This window comes from Vicugna pacos, chromosome 15 (genome assembly GCF_048564905.1).
Source record: "Vicugna pacos chromosome 15, VicPac4, whole genome shotgun sequence".
Taxonomy (NCBI): domain Eukaryota; kingdom Metazoa; phylum Chordata; class Mammalia; order Artiodactyla; family Camelidae; genus Vicugna; species Vicugna pacos.
In genome coordinates this window covers 51,417,022-51,438,139 of record NC_133001.1, presented here as the reverse complement: position 1 = coordinate 51,438,139, position 21,118 = coordinate 51,417,022, and the positions used below count along the sequence as shown (strand labels likewise).

General features: G+C 36.8%; 1 protein-coding gene across 1 annotated transcript in view; it reads right to left on the bottom strand.

Moving 5' to 3' along the window:
* Window positions 1-21,118, bottom strand: part of NBAS (NBAS subunit of NRZ tethering complex) — a 276,510-nt gene that overhangs the window by 172,611 nt on the left and 82,781 nt on the right. Inside the window, exon 22 of the mRNA XM_072938186.1 lies at window positions 2,374-2,457. Coding sequence (XP_072794287.1) covers window positions 2,374-2,457 — 84 coding nt within the window. The remainder of the gene's footprint in view (window positions 1-2,373; window positions 2,458-21,118) is intronic.

Sequence of the window (21,118 nt, the reverse complement as noted above, 5' to 3'; positions counted from 1 at the left end):
TCATCCTGGTGCCAGTCTCACTTCTGCTCTGTACACTTCAACATGTCTTATCTTCAGTCCCCAAAGGGGACCTCACCTTGAGCCTTCCAAATGTTCTCCCTTCTGCTGAGAACACTTCCTCCCCTCACTTGCCAAACTCACCCTCCACTGGCTAAATGCTCTTCAGCCCTCACATCTCAGATTTCACACCACTTCCCTGGGAATATCTTCCTTGATCTCCACCGCGATTAAGTCTCCCTGTGAATGGTCCCAATGGTCCTGCCCTTCCCCATGACACTCATCACATCAGTCACTTACAGCAGCAGCATCTGTCCTGCTAGATGACACACTTTACAAGCACAGGGATTACACGTTTTTCTTCCTTTGGTATTCTTGAATCCAGCAGAAGACAGAATTAATCACAGTTGACCCTTGAACAACATGTGTTTGAACTGTATCCACTTACACATGGGGTTTTCTCCCACAGTAAATACTGCAGTACTACACCATCTGTGGGTGTATGGGACCCACAAATACGGGGGAGGGGGGGTCAATCACAAATTACAGGCACATTTTTGACTGTGCAGAGGGTCAGCACCCCTAAACCCCTGCGTTGTTCAAGGGTCAAGTGCAGACGAAAAAGCAACAAGATACCCCATAACCAAGCTCATGGAGACAGAGAACAGACTGGCGGCTGCCAGAGGTGGAAGTGCGGGGTGGGAGAACTGGTTGGGTGGAAGAAAAAAGGGAATAAAATAAATGGATTAAAGAAAGATATGTCCTGAAAATTTGCATTCTCTTCAAAAGCACCTTTTCTTTTGCCAGATTTTTCCTGGCTTTTCATTTTTATAGTTGGAGGAGTTCCAGAACTGCAAGTTTTGCTTACAATTGAGCTTGCTGTGCTCGGTCTGAGAAGAAACCACCTTATTCCTTTTATTCACTTGTTAGAATCATAAAAAGGCACAGGCCAAGGAGAACTGGGCAGTATGAGACAAACGGCACAGTGCTACTCTGTCAAAGGCACCATCTTAAACTGAGAGAACTGTGGTCAAGTGTCACAGCACCTTTCCCTCCCACCATGTCCACTGGCATCAACCTCCCACCCTTTTCCATTTATCGACTGCTTCAACTCTCATTACAGCTGGGAAATGAGGACTCCTAGTTAAACACAGCTGATACACACCAGGCAGCAAGCTCCATTTTTTTCTGAAACTCCACTGCAATGACAGTGAAAGATTTTGAAAGGGGAGCAGAAGTCAGGTAAATGCTCAAAGAGGAGTGGAGCACATGGAGTAAAAAGAAACTAAACCATTATCTTCCCTTGGAGCAAGTCCACAGAAAAGAGCCAGAACTAAAAAAATCAAGAAGCAGCTCACAAGTGAAGTTATTCAGACTGGAGTAAATGCCAACAGAATCTTTTAAAAGAACTGAAAGTAGCTGCCCCCAGAGAGAGGATACGAGGAAGGAGAACAAAGGAGTCCAGGATTTGGTTTTTTCTCTTTTTTTTTTCTCTTTTTTAAACAAGATTTGTAGAAAACTTTAAATCTTTAATTTGAAAATATATACACAACTTTAATAAAAAATTAAATTTAAAACATAATTTTTTTAAAAGAAAGTAACGGCAAAAACACAGCGGGATATCCAATTGCTATCACAATAAGACTCTTTGGAGTGAAACAGGTGACTACGAGTTACATATTCATTCACTCAGACATCAAAAATGAAGATACGAAATGAAGGGAAACTGCCAACACGAGTGCTAACATGGAGAGAGCTTCCAAATCTCACTTGCGGTGATTACACAACTGGCCAGGGCTTTTATTTATCATTTATCAGACACAGAATTTTAAAAAATCCAAAAGCATAAGATGACTCATAGCAAATGTAAAACCAGCGAGGAGTGTTTACCCGACTCCAAGGAGTGGCAGGCAGAGAGACTCAAATGCTCCTTACATGGACTTACAGCCCCACACCCCCTGAGCACCACCTTCCACCGTACTGGATGCCTCCATGTTCTCAGGCTTTCCATGGTTAAATCTTTAAAAAGTGAAAATTAGAACTCAATCAAGAACAAAACTATAATAACAACTATGAAAAATACACCTGTATGTGTCAAAGAGCGGAAGAGACTATCTCATAATGAAAAGAGTTGTTACATAACACCACTTTTAGAATAATCCCTTTGCAGCATTTAATAGTTTTCCATTAAAAAAGCTTTAACATACCTAGAGTCGGGTAAAGGTTTAAAAAGCAAAAATAAAAAATAAAAAAACTTTATTCCAACTCTCGAGCAGGACTACCATCAAGTAAACAATCATCCACCCCACCTTCCAGGGCGTTCCGTTCATCCACCCCACAAAGAAATGAGGAGCCCTCCTGCTGGCCCATTCTTACCTGCACTCCAGCTCCTCACACCAGTCTTTATCTCGGTGTTTATGTTCATGCCAAGGAATGATCATCAAGGAGTCACCGCTACAACTTAAAAAAAAAAAAGGGCATAAGCATTTAAAATACATGTTACCTCAATGATTGGCTACACAAGGAACATGGTGCAAAAGTATGTAAATAACCTTAAATCTCCACAATTCCTGTTTACGGGATGTGAAGTGGTACATGATACGTATTGTATACAATATGTAAATGCAAAATACGAAATGGCTGATTTTTCTTTGATCATAACATGGTTCAAAAAGAAAACGAAAATTCAAAACAAAAAATGAGGCAAGAAACTAAAAGATGGTATGGGTTCATTCATATATTCTCAAGTATTTATGAAAAGCCCGTGTTTCTGTTCTTAATGCCAACATAAATGGTCCCTTTCCCTCAAAAGCTTACACACTTCCCGCGATCACCGAAATGTTCTACAACTGTGCCATCCGCTACAGAGACCACTGGTTGTATGTACTTTTACAAACCACATGAAATGTGACATTGATACTAAGAAAAGTTTAATATTATTTAATTTTAATTAACTTTATTCAAAATTTAAATAGCCACATGTAGCTGGTGGTAGCCTAGACCTAGAGGACAGGTAACAGCAAGAGTGAAGAAATAATTTTGCAGGTTTAAAACTTCACTAACAAATGACAGAAGGAGAATCTAAGAGGCAAAAATAACTCCTGATTGGACGGAGTTAAGAATAAATTAAAAAAGGAGAGTGAGGTAAAGACAGCAGAGTAGCGCAAAGCAATGTGCTTCAAATAGAGGCCAAGGGAAACAGAAATACATCTGCTTTTAACCAGCTATGCAGTCTTTGGCACATGAGTCTCAAAGTGAAGCACTTCAAACATTATCTCTAAGGTACCTTCAGCTCTAATGTTCCATAAATCCATAAAAACTCAACTGAAACATCCTGAATTAAGAATGAAGACAAAAATTCTAAAAACAAATTTCAACTGCCTTGCTTTTACAGTTCCATAAATCATCTTATTTCATCTTTGAGTATCACAGTAGCATTCTCCTAAAATCTATCATAGCCCCAAGAAAAGGGCTGCGCTTTTGTGTATTAGCAGGTTATGTTTTGCACCTTCTTATCTTAGTAAGTTATGAAACATGCCTCGTGCAAGAAATTACTTCAAGTGTTTGGAAATTATGTATGTAAAGAGATTAGTCTTCATGTAAAAGGTTGTAGGAGCCCATTGTGGGGTTACAAGGAACAGAGAAGCTAAAAGGGTCTGGAAATGAACAGGGTGGATTCGTCAATCAACAGCATCCCCTTTGAAGTCATTATTATCGGTGCAAATTACTTGAAGTCAAAGTTCCCCATTAGGTATTCATAATAAGAAATGTATTATATACTATTTTTCAAAACAGTATTTTACCCACTTTTTAGCTGCCATGTACTGTCCTAGCAAACTGTGTGCCAGGGGTACATTTTCGAAGGCCTGTTGAGTTCACATTTTTAAATTTCAGAATCATATAGACAATTACTTAGAATGGATGCCACAATCACACTATTTCATTTGTCACCAAGTAGAAACCTATTTTATTTTCTTCCACGTCAGTAGCTAACATGTTATCACAGATCACTGAAAAGAAAAAAAGATACCATTTGGATACAGTGATGATAATAATGCTCACTCTTCCACCATAAGAATAAATTGTAGCAATGAATTGAGGGACAAGGGAAAAAAATAATGTAGCCAACTATTACCGCTTTTTCTAATTAAAGCAGACACGGTTCCATAAGCCAAACCCAAAATGTTTTCCAAAAAATCTGAGAAAAATGTATCATAAGTTGAGATTTGTATTTTCTACACAAAGTACATACTAGATACAAGGGATATTACTAAAATGATTAGTCATGGTGTGGGACTCTCAGCAAAATAACATTTATTTGGTATCTAAAGACTAGAAAATTGTAAAGCTGTGTCAAGCTTCAATGAACAGAAATGGGTAAGAAAACATCTATGTTTATCAAAACACCCATTAAAGACAAGTTCGGCTCTGGCTCAGTCCAAAGAGGAGGCCTGAAGAGTCCTAGGTTAATGAAGTATTTTTTCTGCATTTTCAAAACACAGCACAACTCAATGTTTCTAAATGTGCTGATCACCACTGACATAATAAAAGTACTAATAGTAACACATGAGCGATGATCAGCAACAGCATGAGCTTCCATATTTACTACAGATGAGGCAGGATGAAGGGCTTTTAATACACAATACCTAACTTAGTCCTGCCTATCTAATAGGGGATATTATCTTCCTCATATTATACTGAGAAAATCCAGGCCCAGGTTAGCTTGCCCCTCCTCATGGTCAATACAGGACAAAGCCAGGGATTTAAACACAACTCGACAGGTAGAATCCAAAGCTTACCCCTCTAGTTAGTAGACGGCCACCGGGTTAGACCTGCGCGGAGCAGGCAGAAGGCCATGTGAGCCTTCTCAAATCTGAATTCAGGCAATGCAATATGGAACTTTTACGTGTGTATTTAAAGCACACATTAACTGAGATACAAAACCAACCTCAACACCAGTAGTTACTAGTACCAGTTTCATATAATTAAGGTACCAAATATGGCTTGATCTTAGGTCCGATCACCAATACTTAACATACAAACAAAAAACAAAACACAAACAAAAAAACTTTTTGCTCTTTCATTTTCTTCCATAATGTTTCTACAAAGGAAATTATTTTAAAGCAAACTTGAGGAGTTTAAAATGGTTGCTATAAAAACATCACATCTTTATCACGACTCAAATGATAGCTTTTAAGAAATAAATGGGACTTGTTCCCCAGTCAGAATGTAAACCCCTTAAGGGCAGAATTTTTGTTTCTTTGTCTTCTGCCACATCCTCAGTACCTAAAATAGTGCCTAACATTCAGCAGACTCTAAAATAATGTGCCAACTGAATGAGTTAACTGACAGCACAACAAAGGTTTTTTTTAAAGTGATCTCATGAATATCAAGAAAATTCAAAATTGGAATACAGTAGTAAAAGGGGACAGTTTGTAAATTTAAAAGAACAGATATGTCAAGGAGGTACATGGATATGTAATTTGTCAATCTAAGAGAACAAGAATAATTTCTTAATATAGTTTATTATCCTGATGAAAGGGTAAACTGTACTGGAGATGGTACACATCTACAATCTAGATAATCTGACACATAATGTTACGCTTAAGGGGGAAGAAAGATTTCAGAATATATATTTCCCTAAATCTGACCATTCTTTACACTTCAAAGTAATTGATCATTCTTGTCATTACCTTTTTAAAAATCCCCAAATTTTAGCTACTTATTCTTTCATAAGGTAAACAGAATGATAGAATGCTTAATAAAATTCAGAGGAAAACTTTTACATTAATTGTGTTCACAACAAAAATATTAGTCATGTAAACTAATCACTAAAGAGGGTATGTGAAATTGTGGTTCAAAAAAATCCCAGAAAATATAACTGCTTCTTCTAAAGAACCATAGAGAGTCTGGTTAGTTGCAAAGCTTACACTTTGAATCTAAAGTTCTATAAACACAAAACAACATTTATATATGCTTTATTTCATCTTTTTCTTCTATTTTTTTCACTTTGCTAGGGAAGACTTAAAATTTAAATGTATCATACCCACTAAAAAAAAGAGGCACATGGTAAACTTAAATTAACTCTTTACAAAATAATGGCTGCTTTTGCTAAATTTTAGGATTCATTATATTAGAACCCTGTTCATTGTTTTATTCCAAACAATAAACTTTGCTGGTGTCATTTAAAGGTAACATTTATCTGTCAGCAGGAAAAGAATGATTACAACAAGTTCTATTATGTTCAACTACTCTTTCATCAATTATTTCTTACACTAAAGAAAATGTTTTATTTCAAAGAAATTTTATCAAGAATAAACTTACAAAAAGTTCTTTTATTCGTGTTCTATGCCTTGGAACAAAAGGCTAAACAGACAGTGTACTACCACTAATTGCCACCTCTCATGCATTGGTTTTAAGATGTGAAGTTATATTTATTTCTATTATTCAGCATAGAAGAAAATATTCTGGTTAAAAAAAAAGAACAAAAAATAATAATAATTTGGGCCTACGTGTAGTACTACACATAGTTATTATCACTGAACAAGTCAAACTTGATCTGTAACTCAATGGGAAGCCAATTAAAAAGCTAGTTAAACAAGGAGAAACTGACACTAATACAATAATACTAGGGGACTTTAACACCCTACTTCCATCAATGGACAGATCATTCACACAAGAAAAAGAAATAAAAGGCATCCAAAATGGAAGGGAAGAAGTAAAACTACCACTATTTGCAGATGACATGATTCTGTATCTAGAAGCTCTAAACTCTCTACCAAAAAACCTATTAGAACTAATAAATGAATTCAGTAAAGTTTCAGGATACAAAATTAATATACAGAAAACTCTTCAATACACTAATAACGAACTATCAGAAAGAGAAAGCAAGAAAACAATCTTGTTTAAAATCATATCAAAAAGAATAAAATGCCTAGAAATAACCTTATTCAAGGAAGTGAAAGACACATACTCTGAAAACTATAAAACACTGATGAAGAAAATTGAAGATAATACAAAGAAATGGAAAGGTATTCCATGTTTATGTATTAGAAGACTTAATATTGTTAAAATGCCCATATTACCTAAAGCAATCTACAGATTTAATGCAATCCCTGTCAAAATACCCATGACATATTTCACAAAAAAAGTCCTAAAATTGATATGGAACCACACAAGATTCCAAATAGTCAAAGCAATCTTTAGAAAAAGAACAAAGCTGGAGGCATCATGCTCCATGACTTCAGACTATACTACAAAGCCACAGTAATCAAAACAGTATGGCACTGGAGCAAAAACACACACACACACACACACACACACACACACATCCATAGGCCAGAATAGAGAGCCCAGAAATAGGCCCATACACACATGGTCAATTAAACTTCAACAAAAGAGGCAAAAATATACAATAAGGAAGACAGTCTCTTCAATAAGTGGTGTTGGGAAAACTGGACAGCTACATGTAAAAGAATGAAATTAGAACATTTTCTCACACTATATACAAAGATAACTGCAAAACGAATTAAAGACATAAATGTAAGAATGGAAACTATAAAACTCCTAAAAGAAAATATCGGCCAAACATGAATGTTAAGTCACAACAAAATCTTTTTGGATTTGTCTCCTCAAAGGAAACAAAAGCAAAAATAAACAAGTGGGACCTAATTAAATTTAGAAGCTTTGCACAGGAAAGGAAACCACTGACAAAGCAAAAAGATAATCTACTGAATGGGAGCAAATATTCACAAATGATATGATCACTAAGGGGTTAATATCCAAAATATATGAACAGCTCATATAACTCAATATCAAAAATACAAACCCAATTTAAAAAATAGGCAGAGGACCTGAATATACATTTTTCCAAAGAAGACATACAAATGACGACCAGACAAATGAAAACATGCTCAATATTACTAATCAGAGAAATGCAAATCAAAATCACAATAAGATACCACATGACTCATGTCAGAATAACTATCAACAGGACCACAAATAACAAATGCTGATGAGGATGTGGAGGTAAGGGAACCCTTGTACACTGTCAATACATATGTAAATTGGTGCAGCCACGGTGGAAAACAGTATAGAGATTCCTCAGAAAATTAAAAATAGAACTACTGTATCAGCCAATAACTCCATTCCTGGATATATGTCCAAAAAGAACAAAAACACTAATTCAAAAAGATTCATGCACCCCAGTGTTCACAGCATTATTTACAATAGCCAAGACAATGCAAGTAACCTAAATGTCCATCAACAACTAAATTTACATAAATGCATTATTTCACTTTACCCTTAGAGAACTCATAAGTTAAATATTATGATTACAAATGTGCAGGTAAGTAAATGGTATGAGCCCCAAAATCATCACCGACTTACTGAATGAATGAATGAATGAATGACCATTAGAAACAGGTTCACTGATACTCTCTTAATTCTAAAAGTAGAGCTCTCTAAAACAAGAAGAAAACTCTAAACAACTAGAAATATAAGATTCAGTTAAGATATAAATGAACAGTAAATGAACAATAATGAAAAATATAAAAGTCAATTTAAGAGGAAGACTACATAGCTAAGACTGTGCAATGGCCTCTTAGCGCACTCACCTCTCTGCTACTGTAATCTGTACCCATGTCTCTCAGAGGAGCATTTTCTATCCTCAGTACCTGACTCACAGAAGGAGCTGAGCAAAATGATTCAATCAAGTAATGAATTAGCAAACTTCCTTAAGAAAGGAAGTCATTCTGTTACTCTATCTTTTTTGAAACTCTTCAAAGAAAGAAAAATGTACACTCCAGACACCAAGGCAGCAGGAAGAAAAATGTGGATATAAGATACGTAACAAGAAGAATAGAAAATACAGCACTTTAACCTCATCTAAATGGATAGAAAAGTAGTACGGGTTCACAGCATGCATATTTATAATGTTATCCTTAACTCTGTCAATCACTGTGGTGTTCATTAAAGGAAAAAATCTGAAGCCTTCTCTGATGTTTTCAGACCAAGCAGCTTACCAGCCTTTATTCCGTATTACAAAGCCCTGCGTGTATTTCTGTTACTGTTGTCAGTGCACGGGATTACAACTATTTATTTGCGTCTTGCTCCTTTTCTAAATAGGCTCCTTCAAAGCGTTAGTCATTTTTATATTCTTCGTTCAACACCTGGCATCCATTTAAACCTCACTGAGTATTTAATGGACGGATGGATGATGGACAGATGGAAGAATGGATAGATAAATACGAATAAATAAATGAAAAAACAAAAACTACCCCAAAACCAGACTGCAGGTGAGTCTCGGCCTGTGTGTGTGAGCGCGCACAAGCACAAAGAGATGTGGAACGTCCTAAGCTTTTGATAAACAAAGAGGCATCAAAGATTCTCTGCTTGGTGATTCTGCTGCCCAAGTCCACTGACAGCCTTTTCATCATGAAAAGCTCTCTAAGTCTAAGCCAAATTACATTGCAGACTGACATACAATCACAACGGAAGAAATGAAAACTCCAGAAACCAAGAGGGAGAGGCTCTGGTGTCAATTCCACAGGGTGTGGTCGGGAAGACAGTGGAGTAGGTGTCTGTAGTGCAAGTTATTCTAACACATCACTATTACTGATCATGCTCAAAGTTAAACTAGAGATGGTAGGAAGAAAAAGAAAGCAAAACATTGGAGAATTTGAAGGAAACGGGTCTCATTTTTTAATATAGTTTCTTAACTACATAATAAATACTTGTTCACAAAGTCAGAGACAGGAAGTACAGAAAGTGGTGAGGGAATTGACCCTGGAAAAAAAACAGACTCCATATTACCCACAAGGAAGAAACAATATCAAATAAATACCCCTATACCTGCATTGCTAGTTCTTTCTATAATTTTCAGATTAAGAAAACCCATATAGGTTAACCTATTACAAATTCAGAAACCTATTGAGATCAACTGCACAGAAAGGCTATCCTTAGAATATACACAGTAAGGTAGCTGGTGAAACTCGCAGTGTGACTAAATAAAACAACAGAATCTGGGAAAGGACAAAGTATGCTGGATAACAACTCAGACAGGAACTCTACTAGTGAGATGAACAAACCTAAAAGTTTGGCATCTAATAAAAATACCAAGTATGCAAAAAAGCAAGAAATCATGGCCCATAACCAGGAGAATAATCAATTTCCAAAAAACACCAATAACATGATAAGGAAAGACAAAGAAAATTGAAAAGACCCAAAACTAACTCCTGGGAACGAAAAATTCAGCAGCTAAGAAGCAAAACAAACCAGAGTCATGAGCAGCAGATACTGTGTGTCTGTGTCTGTAACACACTTTAAATATAAAAAACCAAAATGTCAGTGCAAATCCAGCATTAGAAAAGTAAGAGAGGCATTCAATTTAAGGAACATCAGAAATCTTATTTCGGAGGCGGGGCGGGGAGGAGGGTACAGCTCAGTGGTAGAGCACTGTGCTTATTAGTATGCACAAGGTCCTGGGTTCAATCCCCAGGACCTCCATGAAGGAAGGAAGGAAGGAAGGGAGCGAGGGAGGGAGGAAGGAAGGAAGGAAGGAAGGAAGGAAGGAAGGAAGGAAGGAAGGAAGCTAATTACCTCCCGCCACCCACCCCAAAATAAAAAAATTTTTTAATTAAAAAATAAATTGTTAAAAAAGAAATCTATCTCTGTTGACAAGAAAAGTTTTTCATGCTCTTCCAGAGTTTAGGTAAAACAGTCCTTGTAAACTCTTGACGTGGTTAACAGACAAAACTAACTCATCATGTGAGAAGTCAGGGCAGTGGTTCTCCTGGGTGAGGTGACTAAAGAGGGTAAAAGAAGAAAGCACAGGGATGCTGGTTATGTCTGTTTCTGCATCTTCTTTACTTTACGATCATTCATCAAATTGCCCATTTATGACTTGTTCATTTTCCTGTATCTACAATTCAATAAAAAATGAAATTAAAAAGCTTAACTTCATTTAGAACAGTGCCCAAATTTTTTATTAATAATCTGGAATCTCAGGTACCTGATACCAGGGAAGGGCTACTGTCCCAGATAAGAACTCAAAGCATTGTTGTCATCAAGGAGGAATACTCCCTATTACAATTTTGCATTTTGTTTATTCATCAATCTTTTACAAGCCTACTTAATGCACTTGAAACTAAAATATATCTATAATACGACCTTCCTGTCAACATGTACCAAAAACTAATGCTGCTTCTAGTACAATAGCCACATTTGCTATTAACACAACCACGGCTGTGTGCTGACTCCTGATTTTATGCTAGGAGCTGTGCTAGGTATGTACGTCTTAGGTTACTTAATCACCGCAATACCTCTACAGTCTCCCCATTCCACACCTGACCAAACTAACGATCAGAGAAGCTAAGTGACTTCCCAGAAGTAACACAGCTAGCAAGTATCAGGACCAGGACAAACCCACGTTTCTGACTGAAAGCCTTTGTTCTTCCTAGTGTATGACACTATCACTTCTCTACATCGAATATGATCCCAACATTTATACATTTTTATGTACGTGATCCAAACATTTATACATACGATGAATTTTTTCAGTTATTACATATAGTATCTAAACTTTTTGAATTAAAAAAAGGTACACACTGACGTCAAACCGTTTCTTAAAATAACATATATGTTTTGCCTACAAAATACGAACGTGATGCTTAATAGACTTTCACTTACTACAAATACAACGTTTAAATAGGCTGGCCTATATCAGGAATTGGAAAAAATGTATCACAGAGTTATTTATATGTTAATTAAATATATATGATAAAGAGATTCATTGCTGTTAAAGCCAAGTATTTACATATTAATGAAAACTTGACAGGAAAAGATATCCTGTGATCAAAAAGCATTTCAGGGATTATTTCCCGAACGGTAATTCAACCATTTGGAAGATGTTACATTCAGTCTATTTAAAGATCCCATGTTCTGAAATGACTGGTCAAAGTATTTAAAGTTCGGAAAAAAATGAATAATGAGAGAAAAATCTCATCTCCATGAAAAACCTCATCTCCTGGTGATATTATTTGGTATCACCAGGTAATGCTGAAATGCTGACTCTAGTAACAGATTTTTAGGATAATGCATTAGTTTAAAAAAAATTCCCTCTGAAAGATTTTTTAATTTCAAATAAAATCATAAACTTTGCATTATTCTGTATACTTTAAATTGATACAGTAGCATATCAAATTATATCACAATAAAACTAGAATAAAGAAGTAAACTTTAGATGTATGCCACATAATGTTTTGCCTATATTTACCTCTAGGAGGTTTATTGTATCTTGTCTTATGTTTAAGTCTTTGATCCATTGTGAGTTGATTTTTGTGTATGGTGTAAGGGAGTGTTCTAGCTTCATTGTTTTACATGCTGCTGTCCAGTTTTCCCAACACCATTTGCTGAAGAGACTGTCTTTATTCCATTGTATATTCTTGCCTCCTTTGTCGAAGATTAGTTGACCAAAAGTTTGTGGGTTCATTTCTGGGCTCTCTATTCTGTTCCATTGGTCTATATGTCTGTTTTTGTACCAATACCATGCTGTCTTGATGACTGTAGCTCTATAGTATTGTCTGAAGTCTGGGAGAGTAATTCCTCCAGCCTCTTTCTCTCTCTTCAGTAATGCTTTGGCAATTCCAGGTCTTTGATGGTTCCATATGAATTTTATTATGATTTGTTCTAGTTCTGTGAAATGTGTCCTGGGTAATTTGATAGGGATTGCATTAAATCTGTAGATTGCCTTGGGCAGTGTGACCATTTTAACAATATTGATTCTTCCAATCCAAGAGCATGGGATATCTTTCCATTTTTTAAAGTTTATTAAGCCACATTAAAAACATATATACTAAAATAATTATGCACTTAAAATAATTTTTTAAAATATTTCCCTATTGTCTCTCAAATTTTTTGCCCTGAAAGTGGGATAATAATCCCTTTTTTGCTTATCTCATAAACATGCTATGAGAATTAAAAGTGAAACATAAAATTCATTTTTAAATTTATTAAAGTTTCATTACCATGAACTGTTCATCAAATAAGAGGAATAACTAATAAACCATTATACCTTCATTTCTTTAGTACATTTCAGAGCACCAAATAGATGAAAGATAACCAACATACTTTCCAAAGCCCATAAAAATTATGATGAGATAATAATTTGTTTCCACCTTCGTAATCAATAAAGTTGCCCTAAATCCATTTTGCTTTTTAAATAAATAGAAAAACAAGAATTAATCAAGTCAAGATCTAAGAGCGTACAGTGCCAGGAGACCTACAAACTACCTATCTCCCTGCCAGCCCCAGCCCCTGCTCCCAGACCAGTGAGCCTCGCAGGCCCTTCCTTCCTGATCCAACCACCAGGTTATTCCTGGATTCAGAAACTGCGTATCCCATTTTGCCGAGTACAGTCTGTACGTCTCTTTTCACAGTCACCGCAGAGGGCCGACTACTTATTTCAAGCCTAGAATACAAACCAATTTATTGTTCTTTGCTCATAGCGGTTCAGGAATAAACTGCACATGTGGGAATTGAATTTTCATTAGGTAACTAATCAACTTTACAATTTTAAAGGAAAAAGAAACACTTTAATGTTTCCCTTGAGAATGTAAAAAGTGAATGCAATGCCTCAATCTTTCCATAATTATTTCATCATCCAGGCTACAGTTTATGTGATATTTCATTTCAACAACAAAAAAATTATGGTGGAAATACAATGCCCAATAAAAACTGCTTTTTAAACTTTTCAGGGAAGAAAAAAGGAATCTTTATGAACAGGACTGGGCTGCACAGAAACATGAGTAAAAAGAGATTCCTAACCGTTTACTGGAAAATCTCTGCACTAATTCATTTTCAACTAACAAATGAATTGGGAACATCTTTTGTATTGTGACTAAACAATATGATACAGGTGAGGACTAAGTAGGTGGGAATACTTCAGGTTAAATATTTACTCAGATGACTGTTTCCTACTCAAACTTCCCAACATCAAAAACATACCTAACCTTCAAGGCCTAGAGCAAACTTTATTCCTTCCAAGAAGGCTTTCCTGATTTACTTTCTTCATAACAGAAAGCAATCTCTTCCATCTCTAAAGCTATCTATACGCCACCTATCACACGTACTTTAATTTTATGGCAGTCTTATCTATACCTAACCTGTCTGATCTTTCCTAATAGATTCTAATTTATCTGTGGACAGGGAGCACATTTGACTTGTATTTCTACCCATGTATTTAAATCTAATACCTTTACATGGAACATAAGTATTACCTAAATTTTCATTGAATTAACACAATATTTTATATGATTCTTCTACTTTCTTTAAAAGTGTCCTTGCCCTTCAGTGAAAATGAAATATTGAGCAATTTAGAAATGGTTCATTTTTTAAATCAGTTTCATGTGTATTCATGATTATCAATTTCACTAAAGTTAAAATTCAAAAATCAACATTTGCTTGGCAAGAAACATTATTATGCTTCTTTTGGGATTAAAAACTTCCAGAATATCCTTAAAACTACGAAACTAAGCCAACAGTAATTGATTCTGGTACCACCTTCTGTTGCCTTTCAAGAAAAAAAAAAAAAGTCAACCAAACAATAATTTACCTTCTGAGTGAAAGCTGCCTAGAGCCTAATCTGACTTCAATTTTAAAAAGATAGTTCGAATTATTCCATCTCTTAAAAGGCCACAAACTAACATAAAATAGCAAAATGTCACTAATTTGTAACTGAAAATGTAGGAGAAAAGCAAACTCCTGTCTACCTTTCAGTTGTAAAGAATGAGAATAATGTCATCTGATCTTTCTAAAGGTAAATTCTTCATTAATGATTCAAGTTACAAGGTAAATTAATCTGACCTTAGTCAAATTTGTCCTGCTGAAATTTTTAATAAAATGCACACTGATGTTTTGCTTTTAAGACATAAATTTTATGTTGTAGTAATAACAGAAAAATCTCTATATTTGGCTATTCAAATCCAAAATTTAGAAAACAACGTACTAGAAGAGATATTAGAAGCTGCCTTCATTTGGATGCCCTATTTATCGTCGAAAGATGAAGAGGCTCCTCACAAGGACTCAGGCAGTGGTGATGCACCAGCCCACCCTGACCTAAACTCATCGCTCATTTTCATCCTTAACTTCAGCAAATACTTTTGAACATAGTTCCTCGTGCTATACAGTATACATATCTTGTTGCTTATTGATTATATATATAGTAGTTAGTATCTGCAAATCTTGACCTCCCCATTTATCCTTATATTCAATATCTTGTAGTAACCTACAATGAAAAAGAAAATGAAAATGAATATGTGTATGTACACGTATGACTGAACTATCATGCTGTACACCAGAAATTGACACAACATTGAAAACTGACTATACTTCAAAAAAAAAAAAATATATATATATGTATGTGTGTGTGTGTGTGTGTATGTAAAACAACCTTAAAAAAAAAGAAATACTTTTGCAGCATAAATAAAAACATGACCCACAGGTGGCCAGCTACTTTAAATCTTATTTAATTATAGTATTAATTTCACTAAGAGTATATCATGCCTTGAGGACATCATGCCAGTCACAAAAAGACAAATACTATACAGTCAAATTCATAGAAAACATAAATTAGAAGAATGGCATTTGCCAGGGGCAGGGGTGAGGGGAAAAGGGGAGCTGTCATTTAACAGGTACAGAGTTTGTTTCACAAAATAAAAAGGGTTCTGGAAATTGGGTGCACAACAATGTAAATGTACTTAACACTACTCAACTGTACAGTGAAAAATGGTTTAGATGTAAATTTTATGCTACATGTATTTTACAATTAAAAAATATGTTAAATAAAATTAAAAGTGTATCATGGCTAAATGGTCTTAACAGTCCCTATGCTTAACACAGAGCCAAAAATATACAAAGCCAGAACTATAATTTGCGAATAGATTATAGACACAGATATATCCACTGTGAAGAGGACAGCAGAACACAACCAGAATGCTACCTTGCTTGCAGTATGAAAAGTCAAAGGTTTCCTTTCCAGATTGTTTCAAAAAGAATGCTTTTGACTACATTTCATTTACTTTGCCAAATCAATCCTTGTGTTTTCCAAATACATAACTACCATTTACTCATCCAACAGTTATTAACCATCATTGCACTCATCACTATATTCACAGCACTTGAGTACGAGATACGCATTCGTCCCGTCACTTGAAAAAAAAAATTTTGCCACAGGATACTGGCAACCTCTGAAAACAACATTATTCTCCAAACTGGTCATCCAAAGGCCTTCTAGTTTTGAGGGAATAGCAAAGATTATCAACGAGGAGAAAAGGATGCAAAAAGGATGACATTTCCCTCTGGAAACTGGGAATGGGAAAACTCCTAGGGACCTGGATTTCTGCTGCACCATGCAGACAGCACCGAAGGGCTAAGGAAAGCAGGAATGATTTAGGGTTAGCAAGAGAATAAAACGTCAGGGACAATCACGAGTTAAAACACACACAGCACAAAGAGGTCCTGGGTCTGCTGGTCACAGGGAGGAGACTTCTGCCAGTTGGTCTGTCAATTTATCAGACTGTTTCTAAAGGAAGGTTTTTATGCTCTGGGGTAACAGCAGTTTCTGAATATGAGACTAGGTATATACGGACATAAGATTAGACTGACATCCTATGTTATCTAATCAATTGGTGACTTAAAATTTTTCACTCTGCCACTCGTTATTTTTAGCCTTAATGATGTCACATAAATTACTATGACTTTAATTTTTTAAAAAATTAATATGGAAATAAAGGTAGAGAATAATTCATACAATCACAAATTCTGAAAAGAAAATGGAAACATCTAAAACACATTTCCATGGTTCACACAAGCACAGCCCATCTGCATATTACAGCAGGCTTTTCATAGTCAAGATTTCAATCATCAAATAGTCTAACTAAACTTAGATATTCACAAGCAAATAAACAGCCAAGTTACTATAGAAACGGCTTTTCAGGGATGATGAAAAGAATGAGGTGTTCTGGATATTCTATTTCCATCAGAGTTTTATCACTTATGCTATAAAGTATTACAAATATTGCAATATCCCAAAATACGCTAAATATAATTCAATCTTTCCTTGCTGATTCTGGAGGCAATCCAAGAATGTAAATATTAGTATCAATTTTCATTGTGTACTGAATGTATGTGTCAAAAAATTTCATGAGTGACAGGTATTGAATGACAGAGTTTATTTCCATATATTAAAAGTAAATGAAGTCTAAGTGCAGTGCGGCATCCTAGATCAGATACTAAAACAGAAAAAATGTATTAGGAGAAAAACTGGGTAAATTCAAATAAATACACAGTTTAGTTAACAGCACTGTACAGTCCGTACTGCCAGGTTTTCAAAATGCAAATTTGTTTCAATGAGTTTATACATTAGGGAACAACTTCAGCATAACAAATTTCACATTTTCTGACGTCCACGTTCATCCATAAGCAACATCAGGTGAACAGACAGCTGTGCTCAGCTGAACTAAGCCACATCAGCCCACGTGCACGCACACGCACACGCACTCCCCAAATATCTGGCAGCGACCTCGGCTCCCAGGAAGTGTCAGGAGCCACTTCAGTCCACGTCCGGGGTTACAACCTTCCCCCGGCACCCTCGGCACCCTCCTCCGCCACTTCCCAATAGCACACAAACTGCAAGGCCTCCCACACCCACTTCCACAAGCAGTCTTTTTCAGATCTTTTGCAAGGTAAAGTGTCATATTTTAGTATTTACATGTTTCATAGTTTAACACATGTAAAACTGTAACAGAAATTTTTGCTACGTCCCTAACTTTGTTTCACTAACCCTCTTCTCCCCATAAGTCCCGTGGTTCTCGCTGCGTGATTCTGCAGGGTGTAGTGATTCTTAGGAATCCATATGTCACGTCAGATGCAGAACTGACTATTCCAGCAGTAATTTCATGTTTTGACAACTGTTCTGTGATTGTGTAAGAAGGAAGGGGAAGCTGGGTGAAGGGTATACAGAAACTTCCTGTATTTTCTTCGCAACTTTTCCGTAAGTATAAAAATATTCCAATAAGAAGTTTAAAACATTAATTAATACACGTATATAAGGCCAAAGCCTCAGCATGGGCTTCTGCATTAATAATTCCTAACACATTAGTAGCAAGTACTCGGTGCCAAGCACTATTCCGTGTTTTATATACGTGAACTCAGTCATTCTCACAATGCTATGAAGTAAGTGCTATAACCATCCCCACTATACAGGTGAAAAGACTGAGGTGCAGTTAAGAAACGTGTTCAAGATCACAAACCTAAGCAACTTTGCTCTAGCCAGAGTCAATGCTCTTATTCCTCTGCTATACTATTTCTATAGACAGCTGTTTAAAATACAACATTTAAACTGTTTAAAATACAACATTTTAAACTAGATTCCTTCATCATTCTGGAAAGGTTTTACAATAAAACAAAAGCCATAACAAAAAATCTAAATCAACATTCTAAAACATGCTATAAGCATCAAAAATAGTAAAAGTCAAAAAATATATTTCTTTCTTTTACCAAAAGAGAACTCTTACCACAAATAAGAATGCTAACACAGACAGTAAGAAGCATCACCTTTGAATTTGAAAACAGTCAACCAGAGTATCAAGTGCAAACGTTTTACAGTAATGACAAGCAAGGACAGGTAGCTAACACAGCTGTATCACCTACAACAGTAAATGTAATTTCAAAGTTTTATAAAACTTGATCACATGTCAACAACGTCAAAGACACATGATGATTTAAGAATGACAGTATAAAACACTAAAGTAACACATACCGAAGAAGTTTCCCAGCAATCATAATCATAAAATTTGGCTCAATCAAAATGAGTTAATCAAACTTCGGTTAAATGCCCAGCAAAAACTCTCCCAATGGGATCTCAAAACAGAGTAAGTAAAAGATCAACTTGCTGGCATAACTTACTACTGCTTTTCAAAATACTGAATAGCTTGAAACCTAAAGTGTAAAGCCAGCCCACCCTTGCATCCATTCAAAACAAGTTACTGAGTTACCGCTTTGCCCTAACGTTCTCCAGGGCACTGAGGCTATGTTAGTGAACAAGACACAAAGTCCTTCTCCTGTGGATTTTACATTAATTCACGCATTCATTTGTTAATTCATTCAACAAGTATTTACTGAGTGCCTCTCACATGCCAGGCAGGATTCAAAGTGCAGGGTTAGGTAGGGAAGGGAAGAAAACACATAAAAATCCCTGCGCTACAGGAGCTGACATTCTAAAAGGGCAAGCAGACAATAAACGAGTAAATAAGTAAAATCCAAACTAAGTTACTGATAAATGCTAAGAAGAAAATAAAGCAGGGAAGGAGGATTTAAAGCCAGGATAAAATTATAAAGAGAATGGCCAAGGAAGAGCAGATAAAGTGGAGAAGACACATGAATAACCACAAAATATGTTAGGTTTAAGTGCTGCAAAGAAAAAGTTCTGATAAGGGCAAAAGAGAGGAGGGCGCGGAGGCAATGCACAAAAGAAGGGTCGGGGAAGGCCTTTTTGAAGAAGGAGCCTCTGGGTGGAGACTGAGGGATGGAAGAGGCCCAGTCACGTGAAAACTCGGGAGAAGGGCATGCCCGGCAGGGGACACCCCGACCTGGAAACACCCTCTGATGGCAGCAGGCCTGGCAGGTTCAGCGGACAGACACAGGCCTGTGTGGCCGAGAGGAGCGAGCAGGCACTGGACCAAGTATCCTTGCAGCAAGCTCCGGACAAGCCGGAACAGCTACACAGCCACTCAGCCACTCCGCCTTCGGGAGCCGTACATTTCAAGGTGAGTGACTTGTTTCAAATCAATTCAACAGATAATTAAAGTCATTACTACTTGCAGAACACAAGCTGGGGGAGGAAGGGAAGATGAAGCAGGACGGGCTGCAGCTCTAGAGCCCTTTCACCTCCGCTCAGTGTGAACGCGCAGGCCTGCAAGCAGGGGTCCTGGGAGGGTGCAGAGCACACGCGAGGGCTCCTGCCGAAGGGAACGTGTCCGGCTGGATCTGAAGCCCCGACCGCGGCACAGGCAGACGGGAGGGCCTCGGTCATCGGGGAGCCGGTGAGCGCAGGACGGAGTTCACGTCCCAAGCACTGTGTGTCCATCTGACCCAGCGCTTCCAAGTGGTCTGACAATGCATACCGAACACCCAAAGAAGAACACACTTCCTCAGAAACAAAGTAAGCCCTAAGATGACATCCTGTGGATCTGCATGTCCAGTAGAGTAAGACTGTGGGGTAAGACAATGCAAGCTTCAACTCTGGGCTCAAAAAGCAACTGAATCTTTAAGGCCATGGGGGCCTTGGAAATACTACCCCAGGCGCCTCCCATGCTAACAGGCAAAAGAGTATTCTGTTGCAACCCCTTCAAGACATCCTTTAATCTCTCTTTTGAACAGGCACAAATGGATCTAATTTACCCAGTTAGCAAGCATCTTTGGAGAACCCACCACACAAACACCACACTAGGCCCTGGGGACCCAAAACTCAGGAAGTGATGGTCTCTGCCGTTAAGAGTTAGTGTGTTTGAGAAGGTGGGTATAGCTCAGTGGTAGAGTGAATGCCTAGCATGCATGAGATCCTGGGTTCAATCCCCAGTACCTCCATTAAAAATAAATACATAAACCTAATTATCTCCTCCACCAAAACAAAACAAAAAATCTTAAAAAAAAAAAAAGACTGTTTTTAAGGCTGGGAGTTTGTTAAAGAGAAGAAGAAAGAGAAAGGCAATAATAAAAATGACTGACGGTAACACAGTGTAGGAAGTGTTACCACAAGAATGAACAAGTTAGGAGAATACAGGAGAAGGAGGTTATGGGAGACCTCATTAAGAGGCCACGCCGGAAACATAACTGTGGTTTTGCTTTCCAGTCACATAAAATTATAAGGAGAGAGAGACATTACTATCGAAACCTATTGTTCCTTCTGACTCTAACTATAGCAAAAATATACTCAACGTGAAAGACTTTTCTTGACAAAGATTAGCAAAAAAATCTGTATTTTCTAAATACGTTTAAAATGAATATAAGTTAAGGACTCATAAGGAATTAGAGTCTTTTCAAAGTCTGTCTAAGCAACATATCT